This window comes from Peromyscus californicus, unplaced genomic scaffold (assembly GCF_007827085.1).
Source record: "Peromyscus californicus insignis strain IS unplaced genomic scaffold, ASM782708v3 Scaffold_6__1_contigs__length_162567912, whole genome shotgun sequence".
NCBI lineage: Eukaryota > Metazoa > Chordata > Mammalia > Rodentia > Cricetidae > Peromyscus > Peromyscus californicus.
In genome coordinates this window covers 85380538-85401445 of record NW_026294584.1, presented here as the reverse complement: position 1 = coordinate 85401445, position 20908 = coordinate 85380538, and the positions used below count along the sequence as shown (strand labels likewise).

The following is a 20908-nucleotide window of genomic DNA, read 5'->3' as shown; positions in this document are numbered from 1 at the left end:
GGAGATAATGAAAATAATTAGTATTAATTCTCTCATTTTTTTGGTTTCCCTCTTTTCTCCCTCCCACCCTTTGTTTTCTTATTGCATGTTTTCAAATCTATGTTACCTAATTTATTGTTGTAATTTTTTTGAACAAAACATTTTTTTTAGGACTAGCAATCTGAGGTAGTTCTAATGTTTCTGCAAAAGTCACCTGAAAAAAATGTCTTGGATTTTAAACTACATTTGCCATTTGAGCACCTAGTAGATTTCTATTGGAGAGCTGTAAGCCAATATCTTTCAGTGGTTGCTCGTGCTTCCTATGATGGTATGTTTGCCTGTTAATTGACACCAGCCACCCTCAAACACTGTCCAGACTTTTCCTTATGTATTGGCTGACTACTTTGCATGGGTTGCCCTAGTCCAGCCCAGCTGCTCAGAATTTATAAACCAGGCCTTTACAGTGTGAACTGAGTAGCATCAGACAGCAGGGGGAGCAAGATGGAGTCACAGACCCAGGTTCTCATGTTCCTGCTGCTCTGGGTGTCTGGTGAGAATTTAAAGTATTATAATGGTTTTAGAGTCACTTCTTTGTATATAAGAAATTTACAATGTGTGGTAGAACATAATAGTTCCAACACAATAATGCTCTGACAATATGATATTACAAGAATATTAAATGACAAATTTCAACTGTTACTACATTCTGTGTTTGCATATTATGCATTTTCATTATGTATTCCTGTTGCAGGTGCCTGTGCAGATATCCTGATGACCCAGTCTCCATCTTCCCTGGCTGTGTTAGCAGGAGAGAAGGTCACCATCAACTGCAAGTCCAGTCAGAGTCTTTTATACAGTAAAGACCAGAAGAATTATTTGTCCTGGTACCAGCAGAAACCAGGGCAGTCTCCTAAACGTCTGATCTACTATGCATCCACTCGGGACACTGGGGTCCCTGATCGCTTCACAGGCAGTGGGTCTGGGACAGATTTCACTCTCACCATCAGCAGTGTCCAGGCTGAAGACCTGGCAGATTACTACTGTATGCAGCATTATTACCCTCTTCCCACAGTAATTCAGCCTCCAACAAAAACCTCTGAGAGTCTCAGCAGCTGCCTGCACCACACACAGCCCTGGACCCGCACACTTCCCCTTTCTGCCTGAGAGCTGGTGTGCCTGAAACACTGATGGAGATAGTTTGCAGAGCCCAGCAAAGTATAATGGTTTTAATGTCTCTAATGTCTTTTGGTACAAAAAACCTTTATACGATAATATAACGGAGAACTCAGTATTATCTTTTTATTCCTTCTGTAACACATTAGCACAAACTCTGTGCTTGAATATGAGGGATTTATGTTTTCATAGTTCTGGAATTCTGGTGTCCATCATAAGATTCTATGGGCTGCAACAGTCCAATTAAGAAATGGGCTATAGAGCTAAACAGAGAATTCTCAACAGAGGAAACTCAAATGGCTGAAAGACATTTAAGGAATTGCTCAACATCCCTAATCATCAGGGAAATGCAAATCAAAACAACTCTGAGATTCCACCTTACGCCTGTCAGAATGGCTAAGATCAAAAACATTGAAGACACCTTATGCTGGAGAGGATGTGGAGCTAGGGGAACTCTCCTCCACTGCTGGTGGGAATGCAAGCTTGTACAACCACTTTGGAAATCAATATGATGCTTTCTTAGAAAATTGGGAATCGATCTCCCCTAAGACCCAGCTATACCACTCTTGGGCATATACCCAAGGAATGCTCAACCACACCACAAGAGCATTTGTTCAGCTATGTTCATATCAGCATTATTTGTAATAGCCAGAAAATGGAAACAACCTAGATGCCCTTCAACTGAAGAATGGATAAACAAAATGTGGTACATATACACAATGGAATACTACTCAGCAGAGAAAAACAATGACATCATGAGGTTTGCAGACAAATGGATGGATCTAGAAAAAATCATCCTGAGTGAGGTAATCCAGACTCAGAAAGACAAACATGGTATGTACTCACTCATAGGAGGATACTAGATGTGGAACAAGGATGACTGGACTGCTACTCATATCACCAGGGAGGCTACCTGGAAAACAGTACCCAAAGAAAGACACAGGGATCGCCCAATGACAGAGAAATGGAATGAGACCTACATGAACAGCCTGGACATGAGTGGGGGTAGTGAAGGGTGAGGGTCGAGGGAAAGAGAGCTTGGGGGAGCAGGAGATCCCAGCTGGATCAACAACAGAGAGGGAGAACAAGGAATAGGAGACCATGGTAAATGAAGACCACATGAGAACAGGAAGAAGCAAAGTGCTAGAGAGGCCCACAGAAATCCACAAACATACCCCCACAACAGACTGCTGGCAATGGTCGAGAGACAGCCTGAACTGACCTACTCTGGTGATGGGATGGCCAAACACCCTAGTTGTCGTGCTAGAAACCCCATCCAACTACTGAGGGATCTGGATGCAGAGATCCATGGCTAGGCCTCGGGTGGATTTCTGGGAGTCCAATTAGCGAGAATGAGGAGGGTTTATATGAGCGAGAATTGTTGAGATCAAGGTTGGATAAAGCACAGGGACAAATAGCCAAACGAATGGAAACACATGAACTATGAACCAATGGCTGAGGGGCCCCCAACTGGATCAGGCCCTCTCAATGGGTGAGACAGTTGATTGGCTTGATCTGTTTGGGAGGCATCCAGGCAGTGGGACTGGGTCCTGTGCTCATTGCATGAGTTGGCTGTTTGAAACCTGGGGCCTATGCAGGACCGCTTGGCTCGGCCTGGGAGGAGAGGACTGGACCTACCTGGATTGAGTCTACCAGGTTGATCTCAGTCCTCAGGGGAGGCTTTGCCCTGGAGGAGGTGGGAATAGGGCGTAGGCTGCGGGGAAGGGGAGGGGGGCGGGAGGGGGGAGAACAAGGGAATCCGAGGCTGATATGTAGAACTGAATTGTATTACAAAATAAAAATAAAAAAATTAAATAAAAAAAAAGATTCTATGGGTTGAAGTGATGATGATGACAAACTGTATTTCTGTTGGAGGCTGTGGAAAGAGTGTTTCCTATTTTTTCTAGACTCTGGAGTGTTTTCTTAATTCCTTACTGGAGTCCATTTCTTCTGATTTTTCTTTTCTTTTCCATAAATTCTTTTACTTTTTATTACATTTTAGTTAATTAAGTACCCCTTTCTGTGTCCATGTGAGTGTGCGTTTGTGTGTTTTGTGTATGCATGTGCATGTTTCTGGGTGCATATGTGACATAGCATAATTGTGGAGGTCAGAGGACACTTGGACTTGACTCTTTCTTTGTCATTAGGGTTCCAGGGATCAAAGTCAGGTTTGTCATTAGGCTTGGTGGCAAGTGTATTTGCCATCTGATCCATCTTGCTGCCCCTTAAAATTTTTTATCAATGTAAATTCATTGTGCACAATTTTCTTAGAAGCAATGGTTTTCCAGTATATCATGTATTTTCACCATATGCACTAACCTTCTGCGTTTTCCATTCACTCTCCTGCTGTCTTTTCTTTCCTTAGTCCCTCTTCTACCTTTATCTCTCTGTCTCTCATACATATACACTCATTTATGCCTACATATCCTGCCACACACACACACCCATATACACACTTACGCACACAGGCACACACATATCCACATACATACACATACATGAACAATGCATTCACACATACATACATATACACTCATGCGCTCATACAGAAATACACGTACTGAGGATCTGCAAAGGAAGGAAATTGTGATATTTGTTGCCTTTGTTTCTGGGGCCACATCACCTCTGCATCTGATTTTCATCTGTGAAGCTGAGATCCCTCCTTTCCCTCTAATGGTGGATTTAACTGTGTCAGCAGATGCTCCCTTCCAGTCTTTACAGTTCATATCAATTAGTAGAGTTTCATGTTTTTTGAGGGGAATATTTTGTGTTTCTGTGCAAACCATGTGATAACTAATCATGTCCATATTCTCATTAAAATATATTGAACACTTGTTTTGGAAATAAGGCAGAGAACAACTGTGTTACAGACTATATAAAATTTCAGGAGATCTCCCAATTCCTTAAAGCTAAATGGTTCTTTGAGTGATTTGGGCCAGTGAATGCTTGAGTGGAGGTTGCTAAGTTTAGAAAAGTCTCTAACCAAAAAATGTGCTTAAACCTCTCTGGTGGAAGGCACCCTGTTCTCTACATCACTTTATTTGAAGACTGTTTCTTGGCCTGGGTGCCTGACTTATCTCTAGTATGACCCTTGATACAGTTCCCTGCAGAAGTTTCCTGCCTGTTGCCTATATGGTAAGTAGACATTGTACAAGGAGCTTTTTGACAGGACTGTTCTTCCACAGGTGATAATAAGACTTGTACTAGGAGCTTTATAATAGGATCATGCTGTTTAATGCAAATTATATGATGCCTCAGCCACTGTCCCCATCCTTTACATCTTCCCTCACTCTGGAATAAAGTGAAGCTGCCTCACTGAAGATGCCATCCAGAAGGCCATTTCTATCATTTTCATAGGCCATCTTGAGCTCTGTTGCCATTTCTGTCCCTTTGTCCTTGTGGAATGATGGCCAATGAACTGCAAGGAAAAAGGGGGTCCCACAGATAGAATGGGCACAAAAGGTCAGATTTGTCCTGATTCAATAGCAGAGGGTAATTTCAACACACTGTTCTCTTCTTTAGATTCACAATGAAAACCATAGAGAAACTTCAGAATTAACTGCATGAGAAATGAATGGCCACCATCACATCTAAAATATATCCCAGCTGTCATGTATACATGTATATTATCTATCATTCTTAGTATCCCACCAACCCTGTAAAAACATAGACTTCATTTTAAGCTGCAATGTAAGTCTGAAAAAAGTAAGAGAATCTAAATGAAACTAGAAACCAGTACAGAGAGAAATTATAGGGACTAAATAATTAATTGGAGACTGCACAGTAGCCTCCTAAATTACCATTGATTTACTGAAGAAGTCAGGGAGAAAAACAAGCAATTCCTAGAATCAAATGAAAACGACAACACTGCTTCCCTGCATCTTTGGGAGGCAGCTGTGTGATGCCTGGAGGGAAGTTCACGGCTTTGCATGCCTACATTAAAACCAGAAAGACCTCAAGTAAATGACCAAATTCAGAGAGATCTCAAATAAGCACCTAATGATGTGTAGACAGAGTTTTCTCCAGTAGTTCTGCAGCCCACTTATAAAATAATCACTCAGAAGCTCCTGTTAATTAAAATTGCTTGGCCATTGGCTCAGGCTAACTATTGACTAGCTCTTACCTCATAAATTAACCCATTTCTATTAATCTATAAGTTGCCACATAGCTTGTGGCTTACCAGTACTTTTACATTCACTTCCTCTGTGTCTGGCTGGTGACTCTGCTTCCCACCTTCCTGTTCCCAGAATTCTCTTCTCTGCTTGTCCCACCTATACTTCCTGCCTGGCTACTGGCCAATCAGCATTTTATTTATACAGAATGATATCCACATCACTTCCCCTATTATTTTTTATTTTTTCAAAAAGGAAGGTTTAACTTTAACATAGTAAAATTACATATAACAAAACAATTATCAGGCAAGAATTACAGTTACAATATCTAGTCTATTTATAATATCTAGTCTATTTGTATTTGGAAAAATTAAAGAAGATATCCTATCTATCCAATATTTATGAGTCTAAGGTTTTATATCTAACTTATCTTTTATCATAACTAAGGAAATTGTAACTGTCTAGTCTTCAACTACATCAAAGACCTCAGAAGTATATAATATTACCTGAGAAACAGGAGAAAGATGCAAGCAACTTTCAGGAGTCTTGTGAGAGTAGACAGAGACAGCTGGCAGCCTGGACAGTCATCCAAAGCTCCTTTGGTAAGTTGAGGCATCTGTTTTTAGCCCACAGGCCTAGAGTCTCTCAGTCACTTTTCTCTGTATCCTGTATAATGTCTGGCAGTTTCCTCTGTGACGCAGGAACTCGAAGGACCATTTTGCCAAGCAAAGTTCAGTGGTCACCTTCCTATGCGTCCTGTCCAGTCAATCAAGCAGTCCAGGTATGAACAGTTTCTTGCCCAAATGGCTATTTCTGCCAAGAAGAAGATAAACTCCCTATAGAGTGTTTTTGATGCCCATCCTCCTCTCTGAAGTAAATCAGTGCTGCCAGGAGCAGACATGTCTCACTGTCCAGAAAGTCTATATTTTTAAAATATTTTAAATGACATATTCTATAGGTCTTTGAAGTGTTTGAAGATTACCTACCTAATTGAATTATATCTATGTATACCTAGAAAACTTAACATGACTATAAGTTTGACTATCATAGAAGACTAATTATTAATCTGTATTTCTTAATTATCTGCTACAATTTCAAATGAGCTGCACAAACATAGTACCTTAGACAAGAGTGGAAATATACACACAGCATAACAAAATTAACTTTAAACTTGTATCAATAAACTAAAATCCATAGTAATGTAAAACATTTCTAAACAAGTTGTTGTTCTCTAAATGTAGGTTCATTAATCTACCCTTTCATCCTATATATCTATACTATTCCCTTTTCTTCTTTAGAAACAGATTGCAATTATAATCAACTTATTTTAAATAAAAATATTGTTTTTTCTCTGTCCCACACCAGAGGGCTCTTCTGATATGGGACAGAAAAAATCTCTCAAACTTTTTTTTTTTTTTTTTTAGCAATATGATAGTGGTTGAAGTATTAAGGCAACTCCACATAGTTAAAAGGGAGGTTTATTTTGTGGGGTAACTTACAAGTTAAGAGATAGGTTACAGGGTCTGGAAAAGGTGTAGTGCAGTCTAGCAGTGTTCTCTGAAGAACTCTGCTCAATCTACCTCCAGCGTCCAGGATCCAGGAACCAAGAGAATCAGTACTCCCAGATCTCGGGTCTTAAGGGCTCCTCACTCCACCCCATCTTGTAGGTATGACCGTTACTGGAAGCCTCAATGGGGATAGTACTTCCAGAGCAAAGTTGGAACAGCTACCCACTACAATGATGAGGCTCAAGGTCTAAGGAAATGATCAAATCAAGCTCAGAGACAGTCAGTGGTCAGAGGTGACAAAAATTATGGCAGGAAGTAATGAAATGGTGATTAAAATAAGAATATGTAAAATTATTCAAAGAATTTGTTCTTTTTAATAAATAGATGAGCAACAGCATGCAAACTAACCTAGAGAAAAAGAAAGATTTTAAATTAGTAAAGTCAGAGACAGAAGACAGAGGTTTGCAACAGATTCACATAAAATGCAGATGATCACTAAGGAGTATTGAGAAATCTTATACTTCTCCCCCAAACTGGAAAATCTAGAAGAAATAGGCATATTTCTACACTCAACTGTTATAAAATTAATTTGAAAGAATATCAGTAATTTCAAAAGAACCATAGCAAGTAACACTGTTGAAGCAGCCAAAAATGTCTATCAAAAGCACTTGAGACAGAACTTGGTGACATAAAGAATGTCCATTATATTACTGTAAAGAAGGTGGAAGCTGAAATAGATGTTCTTAAACATGAAAATACTGTTAGATCACAAGAAGAATGACAAGGAGGATCAGAACCTCCAGTCCATAGAATTCCAGGTAGAGCAGGCACTTGCTAAAGCACAGCTGGAAAGATTTGACTAAGAACTGGGAGAAAAAGGGGAGAGATACAAGACCTGTTGAAAACTGTGGAGAGGCTTCAGAAGGATAAAAGAATGATGGTGTCCAGACATAGCCCCAGGATCAGAGAGGACACTTCTGCCAAAAGGCTAAAGAAAGAAGTTTGGCACCCAAATATAGGAAATGCAAACTCTTTCCCTGGAATCCTACACATCAAACTGTACCACAGACATGCCTTTACTGATTCCCATACTTCAAAGGTTTTATGAGAAAATTACAAATTGAGAAATAAGATAGACAGATTGATTTCAGAAAGAAATAAGCTGAGAATGGAATATGAAGTATCAATAGAGCAATTTGAAAATCCAGTGAAAAGGGTCAAGGACAACACTGCCACTTGTTTTGAGCCCGTCAAAGCATCGCATCAGAGAGAAATAGAGAATCTCCTTTGCCGAAATGCCTTAAAAAATTTCTCTTTCAAAGCAGCCAAACTGAATTGCAAAATCACAACTAAAGAGGTGCTTATAAAACATTTCCATGGTCAAGTTAATGATTTGCAGGGTAAACAAGAATCCTTGCACTTATCAAGTTCGAGAAGAAATCGTACAGGACAGATTACAAAACTCTTGGGAGAATTGAAGAAGACAATGAAAACCATACATCCAAGATAATACATTTCATGGGCTTAGAAAGGATGACTAGGTAGATGGAGATGGAGCATAAGCAGGGAGAGCAGGAACTCCAGCAGCTAATACAGCAAACACACCAAGTAGTAGAAACTGAGCACAACAGGGAGTTGGGAAATGAGATTTGCACAGCTAAAGAATCGGGAGCTGGACAAGTTATGCACATAATTAGACTCCATGTTAGATGTTCTGTGGGAGCTGCACCAAACAGGGTAGATGTGCCAATTGCTCTTGCAGATGAAATGAATACAGCAAGAGTTTTTGTTGGAAATTGGATCTGAATGACTTTGTTGGAAAACAGATGGAAATGTGCCACTGTTGGGATAGTTTTTGAAAAATATGATTCCACTACACAGTCAAACATGAACACCACCAGAGTAACATATCAGAATTAACTGTCCTGAACCAACAGGAAAAAGAACATACATCATGGTGATTCTACTCAAAACTGTACAAATCACATTTGAGATGACTTATGAGCAGGTTCCATAATGTCAGAAGACCATGACTAGCAATTTTACAGCAAAAGGTTTCACTCCTCGGCTACAGTGGAAGAAGAGAACTCATCCTCAGCCATGTTTTATAGATTAGATGTGTGCCTTTCATTTTTTACATGTCAGAAAATCAGTTCTTTTTCATGAAATGGGTAGAGAAAGGTGGACCCCATAGTGGGAACAATCTGACAGCTGAACTGTGGAGCATCCTCTCTACTTAGAAGATTGTTGTAATTTTTGTACAGGGAAACAGGAAGTTCTCATGGGCTTCTGGAGCCTGATATAAAGTGACAAGTAATGGCATAGGTTAATGTATCTCTTAATATAGGCCAGGTCTAATAAATGACAGTCCTAATTTTTGGCAGCTCTAAAGTTATAAATAACAGAAGAAATTTACCTTTGCTCTTGAAAAAGGATTATTATGTTCAATAGAAAAAATAAAAAGTCATAAAATTGCTAGTTTATTTTGCAGTCAAATTTGTTTTTTTTAAACATCTTAGCTCTTTTTATTTTTATTTAAAAGTGGGATTTTTTTCCCATTTTACATACCAAACACAATTCCCCCTCCGAATGTGGGTGACAGTTGTGTAACTTGGGCATTATGTGGGGCCACTGGCAATGGGGCCAAGATTTATCCCTAGTGCAGTCCAATTTGAAAAGTAGATAACAAATATGTAAGATAGTGATAAAGCAAAGCTGCAGCCTGTTTGTTTTCAAGTGTCTTTCCCAGTCTGTCTTACAGACCTTTGCTAGACAGGGAGCTGTCCATGGAGATACACTTGGTAACTACAATGGGCGCTCCCGGTCATCTGTATGGAAGAGGCAGGTGACAGATGTCTTCTTAGCACCAGACAGCATGATAAGAGCTACACAGTAAATTTTAATTTTTAGCCACTTTAAAATGTAATATAAACTGTGTGTAAGTCTTTAGAATATATTTTACATTAGTAGCACATTTTGTTTTGGACAGTCGATTGGCTTGATCTATTTGGGAGGCATCCAGGCAGTGGGACCAGTTCCTGTGCTCATTGCATGAGTTGGCTGTTTGAAACCTGGTGCTTATGCAGGGTCGCTTGGCTCAGTCTGGGAGGAGGGGACTGGACCTACCTGGACTGAGTCTACCAGGTTGATCTCAGTCCTCGGGGGAGGCTTTGCCATGGAGGAGGTGGTTTGGGAGGTGGGCTGGGGAAAAGGGAAGGGTTGAGGGAGGGGGGAGAACAAGGAAATCCATGGCTGATGTGTAGAACTGAATTGTATTGTAAAATAAAATAATAAAAAAAGATCCCCATGATACGATTTCAAAGCATTTTTTTATGTTCAATTGATTTGAGTATACAATCATTTAAAATTTACAGGAAATTTTCCTTGGTCTCTCAAAATTAGAGCTTTGAATATTGAAGATTGCTAGTTTTCTTGAAGACAGTAGTTGACATCCTCAGTCTGATGTCACATTTCCACTTCTATTTGGTTGAGATTTCAAAGTCCCTATTCAGCAGATCACACACCCAAGCCTCCTGCAGCTGACTTACTGCCTAGCTTCTGATCTCCCTCTCTGGGCCCATCAGATGCTCATTCATGGGCTTAGACTCATTAGCTGTTCTTTTCCCCTTGTTCAATACTCACATCTTTCTCTATAATATCTTCCACAATGTGGCCATATTCTCTTCTTGCCTGATTTTGTTGTCTTCTTAGGTGGAGGAGTACAAAGTATCACTATATAACTTGAGCTGACCTGGAAATCACTATCTAGCACACAGTGACTATGATCCTGCAACCCACCAGCCTCTTCATCCTGACTGCTGAATTACATGACACTAACCCAGGTCCTTTTCATATTCTGGTTGTTTTCCCATTACAGGTACATGAACTCTAGAGGCCCAAGTGTACAAGTCATGGTCTTGGAAGTTTTACTTCATAGACACTCTTCACTCATTTATGAACCTTCTTTGGGCTTTTGTATCCTCCCCACGTGGAGTGAAAAACTCAACAAAATGATCCTCAGATGTATATCTCTGAGTTTTTCAAGTTACAGTCCTATCTCGGGATGGTATTTATGTATGTATGTATGTACGTATGTATGTATGTATGTATGTATGTATTGTATGACTTTCCTAGTACTGCACAAGAAGTTATCACAAACTCAGTGACTTATGAGCTCAGCATAATTATCTGAGCAGGATATGACTGGGTCCTCTTCTCAGGCTCTAGTAAGTTATAGCCAAGGTGTTGTCAAGGTTGTATTCTCATCTGGGTACTCAAAAGGTCTCATTGTAAGAGCAGTACAACCTTTTATTTTTTTTTAGTTTGGTCTCACTAAGGTTTTTAGATTACCTTGACTTTGCAAATGTCCTGACTCAACCATTCATGTGCCACCTCACTCAATGGCTGTCACAGATAATGATGGGATATGCAGTAAGGAAAACACCAAGGATGTAGAAGATTTCAAGACTGCCACTAATCAGCCTGGACCAGGAGAAGTTGGCTGAACTCCATCCCAAAATGAAGAATAATAAGTATTGTATTCACATACACAATGAGTGTTTTTTGAATTGAATCTATATATTGAGCCACAGAGAAAAAATTAACACTTTTATGTGATTTCTATTTTTATTATAGCTGTACGAATTTCTTTGCTTTATGTACCTTTTTTTTAAAATCTATTCACCTGTTGAGAGACACTAGGTTGATTTAAATTCTTACTATTGTGAATAGTGCAGCAATAAACATGGATGTGGAAGTACATCTGTGTTATGAAGATTTATATTTGTTCAGAAATATACCTAGTGCTGGAGTAGCTAAATCATATTGTATATTTTTATGTTTTCTTGTGGAACTTCATTCTGACGTCCACAGTGGTTGTACTAGGTTGCATTCCCTCCAGCAGCTTATACTGCTTGCTCTTTCTGTTCTGTCTGCCTGTCATTTATAGTCACTATCCTGATTTCCTTTTAGTTCATTAATCAGATGAGGTGAATTTTTGTTTTTGCTTTGGTTTCTATCTCATAGCCAAAAATGATACAAAGGCATAAAAAAATCATGTAAAAGTCACTAATCAACTTCAGAACAATAAGAATTATTGATACCCTGGAACTTCCCTTACCTTCAATCATATCTATTTATTTAGAAGAGATTGGATAATGTTTATTCTTCTGCTTCATTTTTCCATACTGAGGATGGTGGAGCTGAAAGGACCATTAAGGTTTTGCCTGAATAAAGCTGATTTTCCATGGTGTACAGAACTCAGCTGTAACTTGTTGGTCTATTGTTCTTCCTCTCACACAATTTCAGGAAATATTCAATGATGTGCCAAAGATAAGTAACATGTGATAGCATTTGGACCATTTATTTAGGGAGGTTTGCATTTTAGGCTACTGTCCTGTATGTAGAGATTGAGTGCTTTTACACCATAATAAATGACAACATCTTCTTCCTCCATTTTGCTTATTTTACAGATGAAATACGACTTCCCTGGGCGTCATTCCACAGTGGTACCCATGGAAGAGGGTGCTGTGTTCCATGAGCTCAAGGTCATCAACATCAGACTTCCTGGATAAACGCTGGGAGCAAATTAATCTGTGTTGTTATCGGCCAGTAGGTTTGTAGTTTGTTCACTTTTAATCCCAGCCCAAGGAATCTAATGCACCAGGACAGTGTGGAAACTTGAGTTGTGGGAAAAGCAGTAACTAAGGACTATCCAGCTTTTTCTATTACACATAAAAGAACACAGAAATTTTGTCCTTTTAGTCTTCATGCTCCCCACTTACACACTGTGAAAAGCACATGATTAACTGCAGGAGATTTGGATTTGTAAGACCCCAGTCTCCATGTGTCCAATGTGAATGAGCAGCAGTAAATGACATGAAACACAATCTGAGCTCACTACAGCTGTCACAAAGCAAAGTACAGAGTTTAGCAAAGATCGAGAGTACATGACAACTTGTTATACACTGACAGGACAGATACTCCTCTGTGATATTCTTGACCTCGAGATTGGGAACTTCCTTAATCCACATCCTCTTTATCTCTCTCATATGATGGTGTGTTTGCAGTTGACAGAGGAGATCTGAAAATGCTCATCAGAAATAATTTAACATTTTGTGCACAAAAAGTAGATGTATAAAATTGTATAATTAATATAAAAAAGGTAAGTGCATGTTACTTAAATGCTTATTTAATTTTCAGTAGTATTCTTGGCTTAATGCTTAAACATTAATGTCAGATAACTACTTTGTTTTGCATATCAAATGCCATGAGCTGCTTTGTAGCCAGTTGATTTATAATACATATTTTTGAGAGATTGTTTCCATTCATAGATTAGTCCAGCCTCAAATCTGGCCCCAAATGCCCCATTCTCCTGCTTCTATCTCCCCAGTTGTGGGATTTCAGATGTGAACCTTGACTCCTTACCGTGATATTTTAATGATTCATCTATTTTTCTGTTTTTTTTTTGTAGTTTATACATAATACTGGGTTTATAGTTAACTTTTTATATATATTTTCAGAGTCAAATAACCTGAAGTCCAGACAGGTTCTGTGATTTCTGTTATTGCTATTGATTTTCATTCATATTCAAACATTTTTTTCCAATGGATGGGAACCATCTCTGATGTTGAGGTTTATTGGTTTCTGTAAAATTGTTACATGATTTAGGATGGTTGTTCCCCCTGCTGGGAAGGGTTTTCCCCTCTTCATTCTGTCAGCAAGACCATCTTAACCTGTAGCTGGAGTGTTCTCCTGTCAACCGGGGCTGCAGCCACTCAGACCCAAGAAATCACTGAAGCTTATATTAATTAAAACTTCTCAGCCATTAGCTCAGGCCTACCATTGACTAGAACTTACACTTAAACTCAGCCCATTTCTGTAAATCTATATGTTGCCACGTGTTCTGTGGCTTTTACTGTGTGCCATTACATGCTGCTCCCTGGACAGCGGGCTAGCATCTCCTGACTCAGCCTTCATCTTCCCAGAACTCTCCTTGTCTGTTTATCCCGCCTATACTTCCTGCCTGGCTACTGGCCAAACTGTGTTTTATTAAACCAGTGTACAAAAGCATTATTCCATAGCATTAACCCAGTTTTAATACTGCTAATCTAAATTATCCTAGGGTATGCATTTCTGGAATAAATACTCTTGGCAAAGTATGTCTTCCACGAATTCTTGAAGAAATCTTTTTTTCTTTATTCCTCTTCATTTCCCTAGTGTAGAGTTCTCTTTCTGTCCTGAAGTTGTAGGGAGGACACGTGTTAGTTTCTGTTGGGTTTAACTTTGCTTTGAGATTAAAGTCCCTCTGATCTCAGGTTTAATTTAATGTCCCCAGGATTTCCACAGAGCGATTATGGGTTTCTCTTTACATCTCTCTTCAGTGTGTGGCCCAGAAACTGGAACCCAAATGTCCAAGGCCCTGTTCCTTGTCCTTACTGTAAGAGTTGTTTTGGAGATGGGAGAAATGAAAATAATTAGGATCAATTCTCTTGTTTTTTGGCTTTCCTCTTTTCTTCCTTGTCTACTTCCTTTCTTTTACTGCATGTTTTCTTACTCTGTTTCCTAATTTGTTGTTGTAATTTTTTGAACATATCATTTCCCTAGGACTGTCAATTTGAGATAGCTCTCCTAATGTTTCTGCACAAGTCATCTGATTTAAATATGTCTTGGATTGTAACCAAAGCTTCTATTATTAGAGATCCTAGTAGATTTCTGTTGGAGAGCTATCAGCCAATATCTTTCAGTGATTTCTCATGCTCTTTGTGATGGTATATTTGCCTGTGATTGACAGCAGCCACTGACACACATACTGCCCAGGCATCCGCCTTTGTATTTGCTGACTGCTTTGCATGGGCCCCTCCAGCCCAGTCCAGCTACTCAGAATTTATAAACCAGATCTTTACAGTCAGATCTTTAATACAGAGAAGCATTAGACAGGCAGGGGGAGCAAAATGGATTCACAGATCCAGGTCCTCATGTCCCTACTGCTCTGGGTGTCTGGTAAGAAATTGAAAAGTGTTATAATCTTTTTAGAGTCATTTCTTTGTATATAAAAAATTTACAATGTGTGCCAGGATGTAATAATTTTATGCAATAATACTCTGACAATATGGCATTACAAGGACACTAAATGACAAATTTCATGTGTATTAAATTCTGTGGTTTTTTTTTTTTTATTATGCATGATGACTTGTTTTCCTGATTGCAGGTGCCTGTGCAGACATTGTTATGACCCAGTCTCCATCCTCCCTGGCTGTGTCAGTGGGAGAGATGGTCACCATCAGCTGCAAGTCCAGCCAAAGTCTTTATTCAAGCTTCCTCCAGAAGAACGGCTTATCCTGGTACCAGCAAAAGCCAGGGCAGTCTCCTAAACTGCTGATCTACTTTGCATCCACTCGGGACACTGGGGTCCCTGATCGCTTCACAGGCAGTGGGTCTGGGACAGATTTCACTCTCACCATCAGCAGTGTCCAGGCTGAGGATCTGGCAGATTATTACTGTCAGCAGTATTATAGTACTCCTCCCACAGTGCTTCAGCCTTCAACAAAAACCTTCTCTGAGAGTCTCATCAGCTGCCTGCACCACACACAGCCCTGGACCTGCACACTTCCACTTCCCCCTTTTGACTGAGAGTCAGTGAACCTGAAACATTGATGAAAATGTTTGCAGACACCAGCAAAATATGATGGGTTCAATGTCTCTTACGTGTTTTTTATATGAAAAACGTTTATATGAAAATGCACTGGAGAACTCAGTATTATTTTTTTATTCTTTCTGTAACCTATAACCCAAAACTCTGTTGCTTGACTATGAGGGAACTATCGTTTATACTTCTGGAGTTCTGGTGTCCATCATAGGAGTCTATGGGCTGAAGTGATGATGATGACAAACTGCATTTCTGTTGGAGGCTATGGAAAGAGTGTTTCCTGCTTTTTCTAGATTCTGGAGTGCTTTCTTACTTCCTTATTGGTGGCCATTTCTTCTATTTTTTCTTTTCCTTTCCATAAATTCTTTTAACTTTTATTACATTTTATTTAATTAATTACCCCTGTCTGTGTGTATTTTTGGGAATGTTTCTGGGTACACATGTGACATGGCATAGTTGTGGAGGTCAGAGGACACTTGGACTTGATTGTCTCTTTGTCATTTGGGTTCTGAGGATCAAACTCAGGTTTGTCATCAGGCTTCGTGGCAAATGTCTTTGCCATCTGATCCATCTTGCTGACTCTTAAAATATTTTATTGATGTAAATTTATTGTACACAATATTCTTTTTTTTAAGCTGTGTTTTTCTAGTATATCATATATTTTGACCCTATGCACTAACCTTCTCATTTCCCCTTCCATTTCCTGCTGTCTTTTCTTCCCTAGTTTCTTTTACTTTTATCTCTTTGTCTCTGTCATAATACAGACCCACCCACACCGACCCATCCATCACATACATATACATACACATATATGCAAATATACATGTATACATATACACATATAGATACACACACAGACATGAACTTCACATACCCAGAATCCACACACTTAGGACCAGCAAAGAAGGGAAAATGTGATATTTCTTACCTTTGTTTCTGGGGCCACATCTCCCTCTGAAGTATCCATATCTGATTTCCAACTGTGGAAACTGAGAACTCTCCCTTCACACTCATGTTGGATACAATTCTGTGTCAACAGATTCTGCCTTCCAGTCTTTACATTTCATATCAATTAATAAAGCTTAATGTTTTCAGAAGGGAATATTTGTGCTCCCATGTGAAAAATGTGCTAACTAATTGTGTCCATGTTCTGATTAAGAAACTTACTGAGCACCTATTTTGGAGATATGGCAGGGAACAAGTATGTTACAGGCTTCATAAAATTGCTGGAGATCTCCTAATTCCTTAAAGCTGAGTGGTTCTCTGAGTGATTCTGGGCAGTAAATCCTTGAGTATAGGTTGCTAAGTTTAGAAAAGCCTCAAATAAACCAAAGTAGTACTTAAGCCAACAAAGAAACACAAGATCAAGAACAATCAATAAGAAATGATGTCCCCAGTGGATCATAATGCCCTCAAGGATTCATCTCAAAGGTCTAAATTGCTAAAATGTTTAGTGAAGATTTCAAAAATGATGAATCTCCAGAAAAGATACAAACTAAATATTTATTCAGTCAAGGCTGTAGGGACGAAAGCTAATGATACACAGGCAATCATAGACAAGATGGATAAAACAAACAGCTACACAGCAGAAAAGGTGAATAAAGGAAAAGACACAAATGAAATGCTGGGAATTAAAATTTTAATGCATCAAATACAACCCTCAGAACAAGGAAATTAACAATAGTCTCAATAAAACAGAAGAAAGATTTCCTGGATCAAGTTTGAAGTGGAAACACTATTGAAACATTATTGGTAAAAGAAAATTGTCATGAATATAATGTCAAAGAATTCTAGCATATGATGAAGAGCCCCATACCAAGAATCATAGTATATAGAAGAGCTGAGATAAAAACAAAGGCATAGGGAATATATTGAGTGAAATGAGTACAGAAAATTTAATATAAAGAAATAAAGTGACAAACACAGAAATGCGTTTACTTGCCTAAATGGACATTACCAGAGAAGAACCTCTCCATGTCACAGATTGTGTCTATAATGTAAAAAATACAAAGTAAAGAACCAGTGTCAAAAAATAAAACAGAAAATTACCAACTCAACTCCAAAGACAAGCACATCATAATGACATCTGAACTCTCATTTGAAACAGTAAAGCCTGGAAAAGCATGGAACAGTATATTTCAGATCCTGATAGTAAGTAATTGTTAAATAAGTTAACCATCTCCAGCAAAATTGTATTTTTAATTGAGGGAGAAATAAGGACATCACAAGACAATCACAAACTAAGGCATTTCATGACCATGAAGACAGCACTGTGGAAGATACTCTAAAATACTATGCACATAGGAGAAAGAGTGTTTCAATCATGAGAGCACAGATAAACGTTCATGTCATGAGAGGGATGGATGAACAATGGCTATCAGGAAAATATCCAGTGTGTTCAACACTGTAAACCAGTAAACTCCAACATAGTTGAAGACTAGGGAAAATGGAAAACAATCTAATAAATCAGGAAACCCCAACAAAATTATAGACATTAATAAAACATTTCTTAATAACCTTATGTGACGACAATTCAGCAATAAATATACGAATGTTGTTGGATGAGGTTAAAGAATTATATGTAACAGTTTACTTTGTTTAGAAAGCACACCTAAGTGGTAAAGACACACACATGTGCTGAGAGTCAAATACTGGAAATAATCTACGGAGAGAATGGGGGCTCAAGCACAGCTCTACTGATATCTAGTACAATAGAATCCAAACAAAGCATAATTAAACACATAAGGAAAGCAATACAAGAATTGTGTCATTGAAAGTACATAACAATTCCACATGAATACACACCAAACTTTGGGACTCAAATTTTATAAAGTAAACCAGGATACAATGGACATGGAAGGTGAGGTATGTCCTGATATAATAGCAGAGGGTATTTTTAGTGCACTACTCTTTGGATTCACACTGAAAACCATCAGAAAAACTTTAGAATTAACCAACATGAAAAAGAATGGACTAATCAGACATCTAAAATATATCTCATTTACCATGTGTACATGTATATAATATACATGTGCATTGTATATATGTATACATGATTAACATTAGGACCATCCCAATTTTGGCAAACAAAACCTAGGAGTACATTGAAAGGTTTGTATACTATAACCAAGTTGGTTTTGATTCAGGGCGAAAGGTTGTCATTGTATACAATATTTTCCCATTTTTAAAGCCTCCAGTTCAGGTGCCATTTAGAAGAGAAATGCTCATTATGAAAGGGCCTCACTACTCAGCTAATCTGGGATTTTTCTAAAAGCTATGGTCCTGTGTTGAATTGATAGTGATTGTCCAGAGGTACACAAAGCCCATCATCATTATCCTTCTGTTTCAGAATAGGGACATTGCCAGGATATATGCCACTCTGTCCACAAAGCCGGGACTCCTAAACTGGATGCTGAATGACAGGAACTGTGGATTCTGAGGAGGTGTTATTGGTTACAGGGTAAAATGGTCCCCCATTTGTGAAGGCATCATGTGGACTCAGCATTGGCTTTGGAATGAGAAGATGGAGAGACCTGACTTACCCTCAATGATGCCCGTTCACTCTAAGTTAGGTTTCCAGCCTCCTTCTTCATCCCATGCTCACAGTTCACTGCCTCTTCTGCTCCTGATGACATTTACATTAAAGCCTCTTAGTAGAGCCAACGTCCCTTCTAATCTAACCGTGACACCTTGTTCTTTCCCCATCTTATTAAACCCAATTGTTTTCTATTGGTGAGAAGTATCCAATGCAAGACATGTTGCTATGATATACAAAACTTAGTTTAAGCTAGAGGAGATGAATCAGTGGATAAGAGCCCTTCCTGGTCTTGCAGAGGACATAGGTTTAGTTCCCAGCATCCCTATGGTAGTTCCCAACCATCTGCCCCACTAGTTCCAGGGGATCCATTTTCTTCCTTTTGAATTTGAAGGTAACAGGCACACATGTGGTACACAGACATACATGCAAACAAAACACATATACACATAAATTATAAATAAATACATCCTTCTGAAAAGTTTAATTCTGAGTAATCACAGTGCTACTATAACTCACATCCTTTTCAGCAAGCAGAGTAGTGGCAGTGTCCTCCCCACCTGGAACTTCAAAATAGCAGAATGTGATGATTTCACAGAGCCAGCCACAAAATCACTTGGAATACACTTAAAATGCTCTAGAGAATTCTTAGTTAATTCTATCAGCCCCAGAGTGACACAAGAGCAGGTGTCCTTTGAGCAGAATCAAGCTTTTCTGAGCTGATTTGCATATTGAGACATTAACCACAGTTCAGATTCCTCAAATCATCTTTTTTTTTTTTTTTTTTTTTTTTTTGGTTTTTCGAGACAGGGTTTCTCTGTGTAGCTTTGCGCCTTTCCTGGGACTCACTTGGTAGTCCAGGCTGGCCTCGAACTCACAGAGATCCGCCTGGCTCTGCCTCCCGAGTGCTGGGATTAAAGGCGTGCGCCACCATCGCTCAAATCATCTTTAAAGGCAGCTTGCCAGTGCCCGTGAAGCAGCCTCTAGTGCAGCTCACAGAGATGGGGTCAGCCGCTCTCCTGCTGTGGGTACTGCTGCTCTGGGGTCCAGGTGAGAGGGTACAGTGTTGGGAACATCCCTTGTAGCCCTTGTTCTTTTCCATGCCTTGGTACCCTGATCATTGAAATCATGACATTAATTGCTTTTATGTTTTTCTTTTATTTTATGGCTTCTCAGAGTGTAGCTCATAACTAACACAGATTCCACATGTGAGATGGCTTTACACTGGGGTGCAATCAGTAAATCTGTGATAGCAAGGTGTGTTTATCATTCCAGGCTCCACTGGTGACATTGTGCTGACCCAGTCTTCAGCTTCATTGCCTGTGTCTCTAGGGCAAAGGGCAGGCATCTCCTGCAGGGCCAGGGAAAGTGTCATTTTTTCTGGCTATAGTTATATCAACTGGTACCAACAGAAACCGGCACAGTCCCCCAAACTCCTCATCTATAGAGCATCCAACCTAGAATCTGGGATCCCTGCCAGGTTCAGTGGCAGTGGGTCTGGCACAGACTTCACCCTCACCATCCATCCTGTGGAGGCTGATGATGCTGCAACCTATTACTGTCAGCAGACTAGGAAGCTTCCTCCCACAGTGCTCCAGGGCTCAACAAAAACCTCCTAGGGTTGCTGCTCACTGATGGTCAGTCTCTGAGCTGTTTCTCACCAGATATCTCAACCATGTCATTTTAGGAATCTTGTTTGTAAAAAGGGAGAAGCTGTGAAACAGAGATTTCTTAAACTAATATGTGTGTTTGTCCTACTGTTGTGCCCACATTGCAAAACCCCTGAGCAAGACCCCCACAGAGTCAATATCTGATATAAAACACATAGGGGTTTATTGATAACAAGCAAGCCCTGGCTTGGTTTGTGTCTAATACTCCAACTATGAGGGTTAAGGAGGATGGCCCTGAGCTCTCAGAGTGAGGATCTTCTACTTATTTATTTTTATTAAGAAAA

General features: G+C 39.3%; 3 gene segments (V, D, J or C); all 3 read left to right on the top strand.

Moving 5' to 3' along the window:
- Positions 1-480: 480 nt before the first annotated feature.
- On the top strand, positions 481-12345 carry LOC128099671 (immunoglobulin kappa variable 4-1-like). The segment is given in 3 exon segments: positions 481-529; positions 731-1050; positions 12244-12345. Coding segments are annotated over 3 exon segments (471 nt in total).
- A 2375-nt stretch (positions 12346-14720) lies between these two features.
- LOC128099670 (immunoglobulin kappa variable 4-1-like) lies at positions 14721-15403 on the top strand. The segment is given in 2 exon segments: positions 14721-14773; positions 14982-15403. Coding segments are annotated over 2 exon segments (471 nt in total).
- Positions 15404-19955: 4552 nt separating this feature from the next.
- Positions 19956-20573, top strand: LOC128099669 (Ig kappa chain V-III region PC 7175-like). The segment is given in 2 exon segments: positions 19956-20004; positions 20230-20573. Coding segments are annotated over 2 exon segments (393 nt in total).
- Positions 20574-20908: the final 335 nt, after the last annotated feature.